Here is a 20,174-nt window from a genome sequence, read left to right as displayed (position 1 = left end):
ATTTGCATCAGTGAATGATGATATATCTTCAGCAATCCGATCTATATCCAGTCATATTTGTATGTGACTTTAAGGTGAAACCGACATTGATTTCGATTCTAATTTAATGTTAGAGGCCCGAGACACACTTTCCATTCCCCGAGTGGTGAAACGACAATTACTTTGGAAGACGTCGCTTACCAAATCGGTGTTCATGTGAATGGTGTGGTCGTTGTAACACCCCTTTTTTCGTATCTGGCCCCGAACACGAGCCAAAGATGTCACATGCTTTTAAAATAGTTTTCGTATTTGAAAAATAGTAAAATTTTGTTTCTTTAAACAAAATAATTTAATAATAAGGTATATAAAATGTCATTTAACTACTAATAATCAAATAATGATTATTATCTATCATATAGTAGTTTAAGTTCGCTGATAAATATAATACTACAAAAGTATATTTCAAACATTCATATCAGAGCATCATATCATAACAAAATACATGTCAACTAGTAATATCAAAATAAACATCTAAAGATGTCGTACTATTACTGATGAGGTAACCCTTGGCAGACGATATCAGTTGCACTCCTCACTTCAATAATATGCTATAACCTACGTGTTAAACAATCACACTCTAAGTATTTTTTTAGTAAGGCATAATAAAAACATAAGTAATCGTAAGAGATCAAAACACGATTTAATTTGTATAAAATATATAAACGCATAAAACTAACTTGATAAGCCAAGTTTTTGTCACATAACCTGCGAAATATTTATTTTTATATGCATACCATAATTATCAATCAATGTATTCAAAAGTCCATTAACAACCCAATGTATGGCATATGAGAATGCAAGGTACACAATTAACACCTAAGTGCTACAATGATGTATATGTATTGTAGTAGACATCGACACTATACTAACAATTGTGGAGTGGTAATTCATTATGAACACCATCCTTGTACCCTTAGTGCCATAGTACAACAAATGTACTACTACAAGAACGCAATAATGCATTAAACAAAATCGATCGATAACCACCTTATTCAAAGTTTTACAATTGCACCTATGACTCTCAATGTACATACAATATGATATTATATCCAAATCGTAGATTAAAGATTTATTCTAAAACATCAATAGATGATAAATAGTGTGAAACACATCCATTTGTTTTAGGGCAGTTCATACCCTAAAATCATTCAATAAAAATCATTTTCATAAAAATTTATGAAAATAAAAATGCGTTAAAAAACATGTTTAGTAAAACACTCGAGGTTGACTCATCGCAAGTCTTCCTCATATCATATAAGTACATAATAAAATGCATTCACCTGGTATGCCGTACAATCGATATCCGATTATTTTTGGACTTTTTCATTGCCTTTTGATTTGCTTGTATCGAGTTTGATCATGATCCACACAAGCATCAATGTATAGTACATACAAATATAAAATACATGTTAGTATTCTTACTAACATTTTAAGCACAATAATAATACTAAAAAATACTACTATTTTCAAATTCTTCTATAATTCATCTTAACTTTTCCTTTTTACTTATAATGGTCCCTTGCCATTACTTCTTCATTTCAAGTCCCAAATAGCTCAAATAAAATTCCAGCATTTAATTTCCAGTCCAATGCGTCAACAATGCCATTATTACCACTTAAGTCACTAACTTTATCAATATTTACCATTTGATGCTCAAACTTTGTTAACTTTCCAAAATAGCCTAATTTCACATTCTAACATCAACTTCAAAATTCCAGCAATGTACATCAACTATTGGGTAATTACACATTTGCCCCATAACTTTTCAAAATTATCAAAAAGGTCCCCAACTTTTGAAATTACAAAATGGTCTCAAAAATTTTCTAATACTTGTAGAACCTTTCAAATATCATTTCTAAGCCATGAGAATGTTTTCACAATTTCCCCCCAATCTAAACCCGTTGAAGCATATAAGAGTTAAATTACCTTGATTTTCAATTGATTCAAGCATGAAATCAACCTCTAATCATCATTTCAAAACCTCTACAATTAAATCCCTAACTTAATTTCATCAAAAAAAATAATTTTTTCCCCCAAACTAGGGTTTAGGCCTAACTTACTATAAGTATGCATAGATGTTTTAATCATCAAACAAGCTAGGAAATGATTCTACAACCTCAAAAACCTCAAAATCCAACATCATCTCCTTAACCCCTAGCAAGAAAATAAACCTTAGAATTTGAAATCTTTGAACTCAAGCAAGATTAGCATGCAATATTGGTACCAAATGATAGAGCTCATCGAATAAAATACTTTTCTGTTTCACGTCTTAATCCAAAAACCAAAGGAAATTGCTCAAAAAAAACTTTCTCTTACCTAGGGTTTGAAGTTCACAGCAATGGAGGATGATGGAGACCAAGTTTGCATGAAATTTCTAGTTAATTTCATGTTAATTTGTCATTATTAAGCTTAAATGAATTTAAAAATCATTTAATTGAGAAATGACAATTTTACCATTAATGAATCTTGATAATTACATCTATAACAAGTCACATAACACTTATCATCTTCCCAAAGTCAAAGATGAACAACATAATTTACCCTTTTCAACTTACCCATGCTCTTTTCCAAAAACTTCAATTTTACCATTTTCATCCAACAGTCCAAATTGAACATGAAAATAAATTCTCAAATCCAATGATCTAAATTATTTTCCATCATTTTAAAATGTGGAAATAATATTTCTAAGTTTAATTTAATATCCTTCAAATTTTCTTAAAATTTCTATTCGGTCTGATTTATAAAACTTTTACTAGACTTTAACACTTTCTAGCTTTTAACACAAATTCTGGATCAAGAATTTGATTACCACCAAAACGTCATTCTTGGGGGTGAACTATTCATTTATAGAATAAAATTTCTTTTTGGGGAAATTACCACTTTGGACGCTAAACTTTTCCAAATTTTATATTTGGTCACTAACCAAAATTTGGGGTATTACGGTCGTCGTAAGGTAGAAATATTACAACTCCATCAGTATTGTCTACAAAGTTTTAAGAAGGATGCCACTATCTGAGATCTTAAATGGGTATGAGATACGGATGACGTGGTTGGAGTCTGAATTTCAAGGTTGGAGTCTGAATTTCAAGTAACGAACGACTTTACCAAAGAAGAGGTTATTTTTGCATCCTGAGCATATCTTCTCCAACTGGACGGAGGGGTATTATTACCAGATAAATCCGATAATTTGGCGCACACTCAATATCTGCCTATATTAAATAATTTCGTTGAGTGTCGTAATATCAGTTGGGGCTCGGCGATTTTAGCCTTTTTATACCGGGAGTTTTGCAAGGATGCAATCGTCGAGAGGGATCAAAAGGTTGATGTAATAGGCTGTCTAATATTGCTACAATCGTGGGCTTGGTATCGATTCCCATATTTTACGCCAATTACAGTAGCCTCGGTTGATTTTCCTCTGGCTTCAAGGTAACTAATTTTTAATATGTTTTTAATCGTGTTTATTTTTTATATTTTTTAGATGGCGACCTAAAATAACCGAGATGAAGTTGTCGGGGTGCTACTAAAAAAGATATACTAAAATAACCGAGACGAAGTTTCCTCGAGGTGACGAGTTTCATTGTGACCGTTGTTGTTGTCCGTTGGTAAACGAATACTTTTTTTGAATTCAAGGAACTCTATGAGTTCCATTAATTTTTCTTTAATTTTTTTTTTGCAATTTTTTTGAATAATTTTACAAATAATTTTAAAAAAAAATTAAATGAACTCGTCACCTCGAGGAGACGAGTACTATTAATTATATTAAAATAATGGCTCACATAGGACCACTCATCTGGATTCAATAAAAATAATATATCCCATGGAATTCTAAATCCACTGTAGCATTTGTCGTATTATCTAAAATAAAATCCGAGTGTCCTAATGGGCTAAATAAAAAATCCAAATGCCCTAATGGGCCAAAAACCGAAAATTCAATCCAAATAGGATTAGTCTCAGGTTCCTCTATTTGCATTTTCTTCTTCATTTTAATCTCTTGTAATAAGTTATCATCATCTAAACATCAAAAAAGTGATTTTTGAAAATTGTTTTTTTAGAAAATATATTTCTTTTTCCATACATCATTTTCCAGTAAATATTTTCAATGAAATAAACAAACCTTTAACTACTTACAATAGCATTGCAATAATTATTTGTAATTCGATAAATTTAATAACCATTTCATAATTTAAAAAAATTAAATGATCAAAACAAATATTTAAACATAGTTCATACCTTCAGTGTACTTTTCCCGATATATTAAAATAAGCAAGAGTTGAAGTCGGCAGAAGGTTCTGCCAACAAACAGAAAAATTCAAATTGAAATAAACAGAAACTAAAAGAACCCTTCAATGAAGGGTGGTGTTTGGGAAGTTATGATGTGTAACCGTTTAATTCAAGATCGAAGAACGACATGAAATAAACGCAATTGAAAATGAGATAAAAAAAAATATAATATTTTAAGTTTAATGTAATTTAAAATATTAATTTTTTAGTATTTTTGATTAAAAATTATAAAAAAATAAAAAAATATTTTAAATTATGAATAAAATAATATTTTTGATTTAACTAAAAATATTAAAAAATTAACATTTTAAGTTACGTCAAATATAAAATATTTTACTTTTAATCATATTTTTTATTATGTTAATTTTATATCTTTATTTAATCTTAAATTAAATGATTGTTACACCGTACTTTTCTAGTGGTGTTTTGTCCCATCCTAACTTGATAAAAAAAATTGGTATTTTATATCCTTATCACCAAGGGATTTTAACTCACCTAAATTCTATCCATTCCCTACAAGAGTCCGAGTTAAGTAATAGATGATGGTCTTCAATGCCAACCACAACTCCTTGTGAATTAAGCAGGCACCCACGCCCTCTAATCTTCTTCTTGCCTGTAAATTGGTTCATAAACTATTTAGATTACAATTCGGCATAAAATCAAAAAATAATGTTCGATAAAATAATTATTTTAATCTCTAATGTTTTAAAAAACATTTTAATTTTCAACGTTTTATTTCAAAATAAAATAATTTATGACTGAATAAGAATCTTTAATTGATTAATAATCAACATTTGTTGTTGATGTGCTAAATTATGGGTCCAAAGTGATGATATAACACATTTCACGTGTACATAAGTGATGACGTGACTCATATCACATATACATACGTGATGACATGATTATATAAGTGATAACATAACACAAATCACATGTACATAAGTAGTGTCGTATCATATGCCACGTACGTGTACATAAGTGATGACGTGATTCATATCATATATACATATGTGATGACATGTGTATATAAGTGATAACATTACACAAATCACAAATACATAAGTGACGGCGTATCATAATGCCACATCATTATTTCGAATACATAAAACTTGCAATGTTAATAACAAGTGTTAACCATTAAGTCAACTAACAATTCTTATTAAATCAGAGATATTTTAATTCAAGATAAAATTTAAAGATTAAAATGTATAAAAAAATAAGAATTAATATAATTATTTTATCGGATATTAAAAATAAATTCGATATCATATTTTTTTTGTTTTACACAATAATCTTGCATGTTAATTAATACTCCCTCCGCCCCATAAAAAACCGTCCCCTATTGATTTTTAAAACTTAATATCCCAAATTTTGGACTAATGATTGGAATGTAAAAATTTAAAAGTTTAGGACTAAAGTATAAAGTTGTGAAAATACAAAGATTAAAAATGTAAAATTTTAAAAGTTATATTTTGGGTTTGTAAATAAGTAGTTCAGCCTAAGATAATTATTTTAGTGGTTTCATATTTTTTATCTGGAGTTTACATAAAAGTCTATTAAAAGATGAAGATTGGTATAATACTCGGATAACCGAATCGAATCATGAGTATAAAAAAATTTGAAGGAATGTAGTTTTGGGTTAGAAAAATTATATGAATATTTTTAATTAGTAAAATTTAAGCCGAATTGATGGAATTTGGTGAGAATTGCACTATAAAGTGCAATAGTGAAATATAGTGACTAAATTGAAAATTTATAAAATTAGAAGATGATATTTTTATGGTTAATTAATAATATTAAAATAGAGATGAAGGAGTGGCATGGAAGTAAAAATGGGAATTCATTAATGGCAATTTGGGTTTTTGGCCTAAAATGAATAAAAAATTATTTTATTAATTTTAAAAGTCAAATTAGGGAGATTTTTCTTAAGAATTTTCGTGAGATTTTCTCTTCTTCTCCGGCGGGCTGTCGAAACCCATAGCCAAGGCGAGCCAACTTTTCTCTTTCATTTTTGATTAAATTTAGTGAATTTTGGGACTAAATCGTGAAATAAGAAATTCACCTACACTATTTTCTATACAAGATGGTGCAACTAATTATTGGTTTCATGCTTGAATGGTTGTAGTGGGTGATTTATGTGGATGAAGGGCATACATGAATTCAAAGAAATTTATTGAATTAAAGTTAGAAATGAGTGTTAGGAGTGTTCTAGAACAATATATCAATATGAAATTGGGTTGAAGTTTTTTTAAAATAATAGTGAAGTGTTCGGGCATAAGCTTGGGGAGTGAGAAATTGGTTGAATTTGGTTTTGGAATTTATGGAAATTAATTGGAAATAGTATGTTGATGACTAAATTGTGATCGGATTAAATAGGAGACCATTAGGTTAGGAATTTCAAAGTATTTGGCCATGGTTGAGTTTTAAAGTTTAGATTGTTAATTGCAAAGTTGGATATTTGAACTTTAAATCTAGGTGTGGTTACTGCCAATTTGTATTGCTTTAAATATATATATATATATTGCACGATTGGCATGTTGGTTTTTTCAATTAAAAATTTGGAGTTGTTGCGCGTGAATTAGGCGCTGGACGCATGTCTAGTGGAGCACCAGTTTTTGTGTAAGGTTGGTGATGATTGAAATGGATTAAAGTAATGTTAAGGGACTAGTTTGAGCAATTTAGAAAATGATGGGTTTGATATTAAAGAAAAGTGGAATGGTGGTTAAAGGTGAAGTTTCGAAATGTTCGGTGAATTCTTGTGATAATTGATAATTTAGGGATTGGAAAGGTTATCTTATTGGAGTTAAGGTTAGTTTCAATTGATAATTACTATCGAAATTGCGATGATGGCAATTATTGGAGTTAAGGTTAGTTTAAATATTTTACATTACAGTTTCTTAAATGCAATTAATTTTTTTTAATGTCTATTTTAAATGAAATAAAATTTTACCAATTTTTAAAGAGCGTATGTTGCATACGATTGATGTGACACTTCTATCTCATATAAGATCGTATACGGGATAAGGGTGTTATATAAAACATATATTTGAAAACTACTTGTTTAAAGATTTTTAAAATATATTTTTACATATTTTTATCAATTATAAACTTTAAAGAAATGTTTTAGAAGAGGGGGAAAAAACCAAAGTTGAAGAGGAGCCATTATCGGTTCATTAAATTCATTTTGATTCCGCCACAAAAGTAGATTACATGATAACACGGAAGATGAGTATAAAATAAAAGATTAACCAGACATATCTTCTATATAGACAGACCATATCTAGGGTGAATCAGGAGAGCTGCCTGTACAGAATATGGTATATATTTCCATATTTTGGAGTCCTCATTTCCACCTACCTACCCTATAGTAATTTTAGACACTGTCTTCCTGTGCTCAACACGTGGATCGTCTTGAAGGAGGAGACAAGAACTGAAATGGAATCCAGATTCACATAAATAATGCTAGTATTAGATTCAATTAAATCCTTATTTTATTGAGTAAAAATGAATTTTTTTTGTATTTGAGTCTAATCGAATAAGATTTTATCCTAAAATTTAGATTGAATTTCGAATCAAATGAAATTTTCTTAAACTCGAATATAATCAATTGTCAGGTGTGGAGTATGATTCTCATATTAAGTTCAAGTCAATAAAAATTTCAACTCAACTTAACCGGTTGTCGTCCCTAATTTATAACATATCCATTAATTTTAAAAATCTAAGTGAAAGTTCAATTTCTTAAATATCTAAAATACTCTTTTTCTAATTGGATATCTACTATACTCAAAACGACTTAGTTTGCTAAATATTGTGAGAGGGAATTTCTTTTGAAAAATATGAGTGTTTGAGAAATTTTTTGGGATCTATGCCATTTGGTCAAAATGCATCGTGACGATTCATAAAACGTATTAAGAATTCATTATGAGGGGTGACGAGTTTCATACAATTTTATTTTAATTTATATGTCGAGTTTTATTCTTTTAATATAATTTATGGAACTCGTCATCTCCTTGTGATAAGTTTCACGTACACGGTAACAAATGATCTATATCCCAAAATAATTCTCCAACACTCCTATTTTTTCTAAAAAAAAAATTTGTTGCTCACACTATTCTCAAAATTTAAACTACTCAAATTTTAATTAATCAACTAATAAATCAAATATTGAATTAATTATAAAAAATAAAAATATAATATGAAAAGGACACTTTATAATAAATAAATCACATGAGAATATAGAGATGTTTCTAACATATTCATTAAAAAAATGTATCTTGAACTTGGGGGTTAAAATCATTGCCCGCCTCCATATGGCCATAATACTTTTGTCTGTATCAGATATTTTTAAATCGAACCTCACGAACATCTCAGGAGCAGAGCTGGAGAGAGAGAGGGAGATGAAGATATGGTGTGATGTGTGCGACAAAGAAGAAGCCATTGTGTTTTGCTGTGCAGATGAAGCTGCTCTTTGTGGAGACTGTGATCGTCGAGTCCACCATGCAAACAAGCTTGCTTCCAAACACTCTCGTTTCTCTCTTCTTCACCCTTCTTTCAAACAATCTCCCCTCTGTGATATCTGTCAGGTAATATCCTCACCTTTTTCCCCTCTTTTAACTTTTGACAAAATATCTCAAAAAAAAAAAGTTTTGGCAAAATGGGATCATTCTGTTGTAAGTCCCCAAATTATGTCCTGGGTTTTAAATGGTCACAAAACTTAAATATATTTTAATTTGATCTTTACAATATCATTATCATATTCATTCATCGTACTAACCTAGTTGTTACTTTGAACGTTAAAAGTCAGTTCAGTCTAATGACCAAAAATAGTTCTTCTATCTGACTTTTGTTTAGCTTGTGAGATTTAATTATTTATATAGTAAGTCTAATATTTTAAATTTGATTTATGAATATTTACATTTTATGTCTTAGTTAACTGGCAGTTAGAATGACAAAAGGTTTAAGTTAATATTCTTGTATTGATATTTTAAAGATTAAATTAGAATATTTTAACTAATTATCAATTGGTCTAATAAAATAAAATGAGATGTTAGATTTGAATTTATCAAGTGACTTGGGGGATCTAGAAATATTTTTCAACAACATAAATTTTTTAAATAGAACGAGTACAAATAAAATTTCAGGGTGGACACGATCCCGTATGTAAAATAAGTAACTAATCGAAGAAAATTTATATTTCAAGGTTGGCACGAAAAATTTTAAGGCGGACACTATCAGTAAAATAAATAACTATTCAAAGAATATTCAGGTTTTAGGGTGATCAAGTCGGGGCTCCACCACTGATTCCAGAGGTAAGAAAAGAATGTTGTTCTTATTTTAGGTTTATATGTTATCGATGACGACTAAGAAAGATTTTCAACCTATACTCGGGTTTAAAGTATTGCTATATTAAATCTTGCAGGTGAGACGAGCGTTTCTTTTTTGTCAAGAAGACAGGGCAATCTTCTGTAGAGAATGTGACCTTTCAATTCACAGAGCCAATGAAAATACCCAGAAACATAGCAGGTTCCTCCTCACTGGTGTTAAGCTCTCCTCTTCAACTTCTTCACTTCCTTTGAATCCAACTTCGTCATCCTCTAATGCTGCAACCATCGACGCCGACACTAAAAGCTCTTCATCCCACTCTTCCAATAGATTCCTTTTGTCAGTTCATAATAATGAAAACTTGGGTTCGCCTTCCATTGAGAATCATCCATTGGCTTCAACTTCAAGGACTTACAGGGTTGAAGATAATGCTTCGATTTCAACCAGCAGTGTCTCGGATTTCTTGATGGAGACGTTACCGGGTTGGCATGTGGATGGTTTTCCCGAGCCTTCATCTGGAGGTGTCTGTAAGGTTTACATATTGAATCGAGTTTAAAGAACACAATTTTTAGCTTTTGATTAACCCTTTTTTTCAAAAATGTTTGTTTTTGTGATTTCTTACAGATTTTTGACCAGTTATTTACCACCGAAGGGAGGAGACTTTCAAAATAATTTTGCCCGTGGATGGAAGTGGGACGCTGAAGTTTTTCTTTTTTTGGTTCCTCTTTTAAGAACTCCAAAACAGCTGGGGAGGGAGAATATTTATGGGGATGTTTGCTCAATCCGTTTGTCATTAGATCAATGTAGTGCTCTTTTACAACCATTCATTAGGGAAAAACTGTTGATATTCATCTACCTTTGTTGAACAGCTACATTACAGACAATCTAATGAAAGAATTGCACCCACTTCTCACATTGAAAATATGAAACAGGTGATCACGAACCCCTGCAAATAGTTCAAAAACAGTGTCAACATTTCATGATCTGAACAGCTTTTCCTGTGGTGGGAGTCATCAGACTTATCTTGGTTCGATATAATTCATCTCGGAATAGAAGATCCAGTGTGAGATACTATAAAAAAAAGGAGAAATATACACGACCTTCTAAGGAGGGTTGAAATAATTGTATCAAGACGGGAATGCGTAAAGTCTGTCCGATATCTTCGTGAGACATATCGGACACTCGGAACAAGCAAGCGAACAAGATTTACATACTGCAAAAATCAAAACATATGCATTTTCAGAAAACAGTTGATTAAGGTATGGGGTATCATTTATGGCATAGAAAGTGACTTACAACGAAAACGCCGACAGGGGAGAAGAATTGCTCAGTTGGTGACTCAAAACATACTTTGCACATATGGGAATTGGCATCTCCATTTCCCAGGGATTTGAGCTCTTTCTCCTTCATCTCTTGCATTCGGGCCTGTAAATATTGAAGACATTCAGTTGAAGTGCTCTACGTAAAACCATTAACATCCAGAAATGACGTAATTATGGCCATGGAATAATTGACCACAAGCTCCTAAGCCTACCAATATTAGTAATATTGTTCGATAATGCACGTTGTACTTCCAGATTTCTGAACTGCATGGCATGACTGAACAACAACAACAAACCCTATTCCCATATACAATGGGATAAGGGAGGTAGGGTAGTAGACTGTCCCCAACACCAGGTTGAGTGCAACTTCCGTGGAAGACCTCCGGTAGTCAGAAAATTAAAAATAAAGATGAAATGCAATGCATGTATAAATAAATAAATAAATAAATAGTTGAACAGTCTTCATATATAATTTTCATATGCACGCCTGTAATGGAAATTAATCTGTTCAAATAAATACCTGTGTAAAAATCTTTACATCTAGACAGAAACGTAAGATCCATCTAAATTTAAAAAGAGGAAACCTGAAGAGAAAAATGATACACAGAAATCAACGATAGCAAGCTACGAGAAGGAATAAAGTCAAATGGGTTAAGAACTAAACTAAGGCCACACTACTCTGTTACCCTAGTCTAAAGCCTTCATACTTTCCAATGACATAAACGTATATACAGTAGAAGTCATGGAAATTACTACAAAGGCATTAAAAAGGAGACAGAGATGATACACCCTATGGCTGTGACCCGCACTACTCGACTACCCTGGTCTTAAGTCTCCATACTTTCCTATCAGAAGTCATGTCCTCGGTAAGGGCTAAATCCTTCAAATCAGATCTCAAGCAGTCTTCCCACTTCCGCCTTGGTCGTCCTCTCCTTCTAACACCGGCGACTGTAAGTGACTCTACCCTCCTGACCGCATCCGACAGTTGTCGCCTAAGGACATGTCCAAACCACCGTAGTTTTCTCTCCCTCAATTTTTCGGATACATGCACCACCCCCAAGGACATCCTAATAGCAGAGTTTGGTGTCATGTCCCACAGAGTCTTACCACATGCCCATCGTAGAATTCTAATTTTTGCGGCTTCCATCCTCCTTACGTGATCCTTCTTGATTACCCAACATTCTGATCCATACAGCAGCGCTGGTCTTATAGTCATTCTATAAAAATTCCCCTTAAGTTTTAGAGGCACCTTCTTATCACACAAAACACTAGTAGCAGCCCTCCACTTTAGTCATCCTGCCTTCATACAGTTTGTAACGTCATCATCTACACCCCCATCTTTATGTATCATAGACCCTAGGTACTTGAAACAATCCTTTGAAGGGAGAACGTGACCTTCTATGCATACTTCTACATCTTCATCGTTTTGGTTCCCACTGAAGTTTGAACATAAATACTCTGTCTTTTCAATATTGATCCTTAGACCTTTTTCTTTCATAGCAGTCTTTCAGGTAGTCAGTCTACTATTCAGCTCAGTTAGGACAATGTCGTCTGCGAAAAGCATACACCATGGAACACCGTCTGGTGTCGCACAAAAGATGTCGTCCATAATCAAGGCAAAGATGTAAGGGCTAAGAGCAGACCCCTGGTAGAGTCCGATTTCCACTGGGAATGCCTCGGTGTCGCCAACTGTAGTCCTGACGTAAGTAGTAGATCTACAGTACATATCACGAATCACCCGGATATATGCAGTTGGGATCCGTCTCGTCTCCAAGGTCTTCCAGATTGTATCGTGGGGAACGCTATCATACGCCTTCTCAAGGTCAATGAACGCCATGTGAAGATCTCTATTTTTACCCTATACTTCTCCATAAGTCGTCAAACTAGATGAATCGCCTCCGTAGTAGACCTTCCTGGCATAAAGTCAAATTGGTTTTCCGAAACCCTAGTAACCTGTCTCAACATAGCCTCTATCACCCTTTCCCATAACTTCATGGTATGGCTGAGTAGTTTAATACCTCTGTAGTTTTCACAATGTTGGGGATCTCCTTTATTCTTATAGATTGGTATCACCGTAGACTCTCTCCACTCCTCTGGCATCTTGGCAGTCTCTAAAATAATATTAAAGATGTTGGTCAACCACTTAACTCCCTCTTCGCCTAGGGCCAACCACACAGTGATAAGAATTTGATCTGGACCTACAGCTTTGTCCCTCCCCATCTTTCTAAGAGCCATTTTGACTTCCTCAAACCCAATCCTACTTGTAGGGCAGTCATTGGCCGTAGTAGGTCGATTGACCCATCAACGGTACTATCTCTCAGGTAGAGGCACTGTCATTAAATAAGCCAAAGAAGTAACTATCCCAAACCTCTTAATATCATGATCTTTCACTAAAAGAACACCATTGTTGTCCTTAATAAACCTAATGCTACCTATATCATTTTTCCTATTTTCCCTGGATTTTGCAAGTCTGAAGATGGCATTTTGTCCTTCCTTGGTGTCTAATCTCTTGTACATTTCCTCATATGCCTTATCCTTTGCTTTAGCCACTATTTTCTTGGCTTCCCCCTTTGACTCCTTGTATCTTTGCTTAGCTCTCGATCTTTCTTCGTCGTTATCGCATTGTAAGAACTCCTTGAAGCAAGTTTGCTTTGTCTTCACCTTAGTTTGGACTTCGTCGTTCCACCACCACGATTCTTTATGTTCCTTGACCTTACCTGTCGACAACCCAAGGGTGTTTTTACCCACCTCTCTGATGAATTTGCCATATTTTTCCATAACATATCTACATTATTTGCGTTTGTAGTTCCAAAACCTGTATTAGCCAAAACCTTACTCCTAAAGTCATCAGTTGTCGCTCCATGTAAGTTCTTTCAAAGGATCCTAGGTTTACCAAGTTTAGCCCTCCTATGATTGCTCCGCCCGTGGCGTACGCGGAACACCAAAACCAACAATCTGTGTTGTGATGCACATACATCTTCGGGGAACACCTTACAATCAATGCAAGCCCATCGATCCCGATTGCGAACTAGGACGTAGTCGATTTGGGTACAATGTCCCCCGCTATGAAACGTAATCAAGTTCACATCTCTCTTGTTAAAGAACTTCAGTCGAACAACGAGGGGTTCTTCCTTGGGCATTTCATTGGCTGGTTTTGATGAAAATTCTGAAACTTGTCGCTCTTTGAGGACATTGTTACTTTCAGTGTTGTTTGCTTTTGGATCTTCGGCATTATCCATACCATTGGTATGTTGCTTATCTGTATTACTCTCAGGGTTAGCCGCTACCTCTTTCTTCAACTTAGCAACAAGAACCCACATGTTCGATAAATCATTCTCCAAAGATGCCTCCCTTTTCTTTGCTTCTTCAACCCTTTTCCTGTATTCATCTTCTATGAATTCCTTCTCAATTAGGGCAGCTTCAAGAGCTGCCTCCCGTTGTTTCCTAGCCTGCAGTTCCATCTTTAGATCATCGAGATCAAGATTCCACGACTCGAAACCATTACCAGCTGCTCCAGAAAGGCCATGAGAGATGCCAGAGAGCAGCCCCTTTCTTCCAGCTCTCGTGCTGTCAATATACTTGCGGTTGAAACCATTGACAGTCTGATTAGCAGAGCCTCTAGTGTTTGCCAACTCTCGAGCAGCCAATAATTCCTTCTCCAGTTTCGCATTCTGTATCGAGAGCTTGGTCACCTCACCAGCTAAATTCTTTAACTCAACAGCAGCAGCTGACGCTAATACTTTGGCATATGAAGCTTCTTCAATTAATTTTTGGTTTTGGACCCACAACCCACTGTTCTCCTCCGAAAGCTGCACCTGTTCTACTTTTAGTTTTTCATTCTCGGTCTCTTGCACAGATAAGCACAACTCAGTCTAAGATCAGTTTACAGGTGCAAGGAAGACAAAGGACTATGCTAAAGTCGATCGAATCTTTTCCTTTAACAGGAGGAAGCATGTTGCTAATATTTCACAGAATCATATAAGAGGAAATATTACTAATGAAAATAAAACAGCTGAACACAATCCAGCAATAGTTATTTACCTGATATTGAACCTTTTTTCTTAACTCGTCAGAATATTCTTCAGATATGCCCTGTTCAGAGGACAATGGTAATTTGTCGGCGAAGAGAGATGCCAGCCGCTGCTCCAGAAGCTTCACCTTCTTCTGCAATTCCTCGTTCTCGGAACACTGTCAACAGCAAAACCATAAACCAAAATAGTTGCATAATTATATAAATGGAGAAACCATGAAGATGTATAATATAATGATCGACCAAATGCTACCCTCAAATTTATATTAGAGTCATTTGTGAATGTAGGAAAAAAGACATCAAGCGCAAAGCTTTCACCTTGTCCTGCAATTGTTCTTGGAGGATACGATTATCTGCTGATTTTATCTGTGTCAAGGAGAAGAATCAATATAGTTACACAATGAAAATAAAGAATCACTCTCGAGCCTTATTCAATGGGGGAACAGTTCCCATCAAATCCCATAAATCAGAAGAATCAAATCACTTGCTTCCAGCTCAGAACTCTTTTCGTTGCACTGGGTCATCAATCTCATAACTGTCTGTTGCAACAAGAAGAATTTAGAAATAATTAAGCCAAGGCCAATGGCATCAAGGCCCAATCAAAGTAACTTAGTTTGAATATATTACTGAAAACAACAATATAATAATCAGGACGACAAAAGTACCTGCTGCATATCCACAAATGATGCATTAGCAATTGAAGCTTCACCACTCTCAATAATACGCTGCTCTAACACGTTCATTTGCCTCCTCTTTTCCTGAATCTCTCTTTCCAAATTTTGAATCTATATGTAGAAAAACACTAAGGATTTTGAGGGGAAAAACATTCAAGTGTAGTATTGAAGATACTGAAATACTAGAAACAAAAGAGTTTGGTCTAGATAACACTCTCTTCGTATTATTAGCATTAAATTAATCTTAGAGATCCAGATAATATTAAAAGTTATCAGCAGACTCTAGAGTAAGTACAAATAATAGATCAGTACAATCTTTCCCCTTTTTTGCCATAGAAAAATAAGATGCACTTGAACCTAGAATACCATCAACAACTCCCCCCCGGCGCCCACAACATCACACACACATGCCATTTCATCCAGATACAAGAACGTCCCTTGCTACTGCCTCTGAATTAATATGTGCAATAAATGTAAAACGGCCAAAGAGTACCTGAGTTTTTGAGCTCTAGGGATCATTTGCAGACTGGTCCACCAGGCGTTTCAGGGTACTTGTGCTAAATGCAATCTCTCCAGCAAGCATCTTAACTTGTTCAACAAGAAGGTCCATCTGATCTGATGTCATCTCACCCTAAAACCACAGAAGAGCTTCCTTTTATCTTGAGGTAATTACCACTTGGGGAAAGTAGAAAGATTGAACCAATGAAGAAGACAGTTCAGGTTTGTACTTTAAAGAATGCAATAATGAAAAATGGCATGTTATGTTATCATGTTTTGAAAGAATCTTCACACAAAATTGTTTGTGTAGATGGTCAGGGTTGCCAAATTTCAGGTACAGCTAGCTAAATTTGAAAAAGGAATAGAATAGGATACTCTTTGCCCCTTACTGAAATGATGATGCTCTACCAAAGTAAAAATGTCTAAAAGGGTAACCCTAAAGAAGATTGAAAAGGAATCTGCCTGATGATTTCCACAAGTTATAATGCCTAATGTTCGAAAGGCAGATCTTTTAGGAGGGTTGCACTAAACAAGAACAAAAGAGACTTAAAACCATTATAAAAACAATTTTCTAGAAAAGAAAAAGATCGAGAAAACTGAAATTTAAGCAATAATTAAGAGGGTCCAAGTACATCCAAATGTCAAGTTAGAACAAGACAACTTCAACAAGGAAAACACAAGGAATCCATTCAATAAAACATAACAGAGATTTTCAAATGTAGAAATAAATTAAACTGAAGCTTACTGCGGCAATTTAGTCCCACTATTAAGATCACCCGATTGAGTTGTGTCAGTGACAGTACTGCTGGTTGGTGAGAGTTCATGATTCCTCCTGCTGGAGGATCTTTGGTGTTTGAATTCATAAGTTGAATCAGAAGTAAGTGCCTCAAACGAAGATAGTGTATCTTTTTTATTCTCACTATCTATGAGTAAGGTACCATCACCCTGTACATCCACCTTCTGGTCAAGGAAAAGTGCCAAAATAGAAGGAACCAAGAGGCAAGACCTTAAAAGTTCTCATGACCAGATAATCCAGTCAGTCACTAAAGAAAAGCAGACAGGGATAGCTGTAAAATAAATAACTAGAAGAGATATATATTTAGAGAAACAGATGCATGGCTGAATTATCAACACTCAAACTTTCCAGCTAATAGAACACACTTTGTTCCAGCTAATAGAAACAGAGTCGCCCATGAGGGTGTCTTTGTAGGAGACGGGGGCAGTAGGAACAACAACTGGTTGGGGAGCGGCTGTCTGAATCGAGGCTAAAGGGGAAGCCACAGGGCCACTGCCGTCCGGCCATTTTTCATCTTGCCGCCTTGGGTTTTTTGATTGAGCGATCGTCAGAGGGATTATCCGAAGAAAGCAGTAAGGTTTCCATCAATAACGGTAAACTTGTTTTACCATTACCTGTTACACTGATGCAAAAGCTTGTGAGGAACGCACATCAATCTCTTATAAATCAAGCCAAATACCGAATCATTGCTTAAGAGTTTATTTAACAATGTTGGTAAAACAAAATGAACGAGTGTTCCGGTATGAAAAATGAGAAGATAAACATCCCGAAAATGAATTTAATTTATACGTAGAAAAATGTTAAGTATGATTATTAAATAAAAGCAAAATTAGGTGCGATAAATTAAGGGTATGTTTGATAAAAAAAATTAAAATAACTTTTAGTTAAAAAATTCGTTTTGACTGTTAAATTAATGTTAAATGAGTAAAAAATAAAAAGAAATTATGATGGAAGTGGTAGTTTCAAACCAACCGTACAAATTAGGATTTATAGTTTTTTTATTTTTAACTTTGGGTTTGGAATAAAATTATAATTTTATCCTTACTAATACATGGCTGCACGCAATTATGTATTTATATTTTATTTTAATAACTTAAATTTTAATAACTTAATACTAATATCTTTAAAAATAATTTATTATTTTTAATAATTTATTTTAAAATAAATAAAAATTATGATTTATATATTAAAACATTAATAGTGAGCTATATAAAATATATTTTTATTATAATTATATTTTTATTTGTATTTTTTATTTATTTTTGTTATAGTTCAAATTAATATAATTAATATATAATAATAATTTTTTGAATTTATTATAGTTTAAATTGATATAACTCATATATAAGTGTAAATATAACTTAAATGATATATATTTACTTTTTAACATAATATCTATAATGGGCATTTTATTTTTTTCAAACTCACTTTTTAACAATAATTCTGAATAATTAAATTTTAAACTGTAGTTTTATACAACACTTTTAAAAATTTATTTTTATAACACTTCTAAAAAATCAATTTTCAGAAGTTATACCAAACTGGTCCTAAATAAAATTGAGATATTATATTATACACAGATTCAAAACAACATTTTATCTGCAAATCACATAATAAAATTTGGCAAAGAAAGTGGTTCAAAATTGGGTAAACTACAATCTAAACCCATTGAATTAATTATAAATTAAACGTTACTTCAGAATTACATTTATATTTAAAATTTATTTCTTAAAAATATTAGATTAATTTAAATAAAATTAGAACGAAAATTATGGGTAAACTCTCTGTTCTATTAACATATAAATAATGATAACGATTTGAGTATTAAACAACGGCGGAAGTACCTTTAAACTAGTTGAGGCCATGACCCTGTAAAATATTAAAAAGATAAATTATATATATATATATATATAATATAACTGTTAAATTTAGTTTTTTTAAAATATGTATAAGAAATTTGAAAACTATTTAAATATTTTTTTAAAACAGTTAGCATTTATTTTTAAATATTATTTTTATTTTCAAATGGAAAATCTATTTCTTTGTTATTTTTAATTTCAAAATAAAAACATATTTTACGTTTTTTTTCTCTTTAGTTGTCCATCTTCTTTAAGCTTATGATTTCAACCGAGTTATTAAGTATTTTATTTCAGTTGAAGGTATTTTTTTAAAAAATAGTTTTCAATTCAATTTATATTTATGGTTTTATTTTAAATATCTATATTTATTATATGAGCTCGTGAATTTTCATCTTTAAAAACAATTAGACACGCACATGTTTAAGGAAAAAATGTTGGTTATATAGAAATTAATATACCATTAGAAACTTCAAGATTTAAGCATCAAAGTTGTAGTGAGGCTTCTCTTAATTCTCTAATTATTGAGGTTAAAGACATTAATCTTTCATTTATGGGACGTGATGTCGCATTACGTAAAATCGTAAACTAATATGAAAATATTCAATTAATAAAAAGATTAAATTCAACAAGCTTACTTGAGAAAAACACATTATAGGAGTTTTAATATTATAAGTTTACTTTATTTTTTCCAATGGCTCCTCCAAATAATAATAATATTGAGTTCCGCCATTAGTATTGAACCTTGAATTTTGAATTTCAACGTCGAGAGGAGATGAGCTTAGGTCACGTTCTGGTCATGCACGTGAGTGTCGTTTAGGTATAATAAAGTATTCCAAAATGGCGTGCCACGTGTCTTTTTTTTTCAATGAAAAAAAAACAAGGTGTTTCTTTCATCGACGGCCTGCCGCCTTTTAATTTTCTCGTTGATTAATTAATATTTTAATTTATTTTAGATTTACTATTTTTTTAAAAAAAATTTAAAAAAATTATCATTCGAGTATTTATATATTCAAAACTTGCATTTTTTCATTAAAAATTTTATTGCAATGTGAGTTGGTTAACATGTTGACTGAAATATGATACTCTTTTAAATTTTTTATACCAGATTTATCATATCTCAGTTAAAATGTTCAAGCCCAGCTCAGATTGTAGTAAATTTCTGATAGAAAATGATGATTTTAGAACATATGAATAAATATATGATCATTTTATAACTTTTAGACTCAATAAAATAATATCAGGAGACTCGATAAAATATTACCTTATAGTTGATGGAAAATTGTGTATTTTACCCTAAAATTTAAATATAATGAAATCCATATAAATATTCATCACCCAAACTAGTACAATGAC

At 32.6% G+C, this 20,174-nt stretch overlaps 1 protein-coding gene and 1 pseudogene across 1 annotated transcript; one reads left to right on the top strand and one right to left on the bottom strand.

Moving 5' to 3' along the window:
* The first annotated feature begins 8,717 nt into the window (after nt 1-8,717).
* On the top strand, nt 8,718-10,198 carry LOC120202243 (B-box zinc finger protein 20-like). Its single transcript, XM_039202687.1, has 2 exons — nt 8,718-8,903; nt 9,740-10,198. Exons 1-2 carry the CDS (start codon nt 8,718-8,720, stop codon nt 10,196-10,198), a joined length of 645 nt encoding a protein of 214 aa, XP_039058618.1.
* Nucleotides 10,199-10,506: 308 nt separating this feature from the next.
* Nucleotides 10,507-17,135, bottom strand: LOC120202298 (annotated as a pseudogene).
* Between the last annotated feature and the right edge of the window lie 3,039 nt (nt 17,136-20,174).

The sequence above is a fragment of the Hibiscus syriacus genome, unplaced genomic scaffold, assembly GCF_006381635.1.
Source record: "Hibiscus syriacus cultivar Baekdansim isolate YM2019G1 unplaced genomic scaffold, ASM638163v2 tig00008386_pilon, whole genome shotgun sequence".
NCBI lineage: Eukaryota > Viridiplantae > Streptophyta > Magnoliopsida > Malvales > Malvaceae > Hibiscus > Hibiscus syriacus.
The sequence above is the reverse complement of the archived record's forward strand: the minus strand, read 5'-3'. Positions and strand labels throughout refer to the sequence as shown.

Excerpts from the sequence above, each read along its gene's own strand:
- LOC120202243 (XM_039202687.1), top strand. The coding sequence starts at position 8,718 with ATGAAGATATGGTGTGATGTGTGCGACAAAGAAGAAGCCATTGTGTTT. Across the intron at positions 8,904-9,739 it reads CCCTCTGTGATATCTGTCAG|GTGAGACGAGCGTTTCTTTT; the intron begins GTAATATCCTCA and ends TAAATCTTGCAG.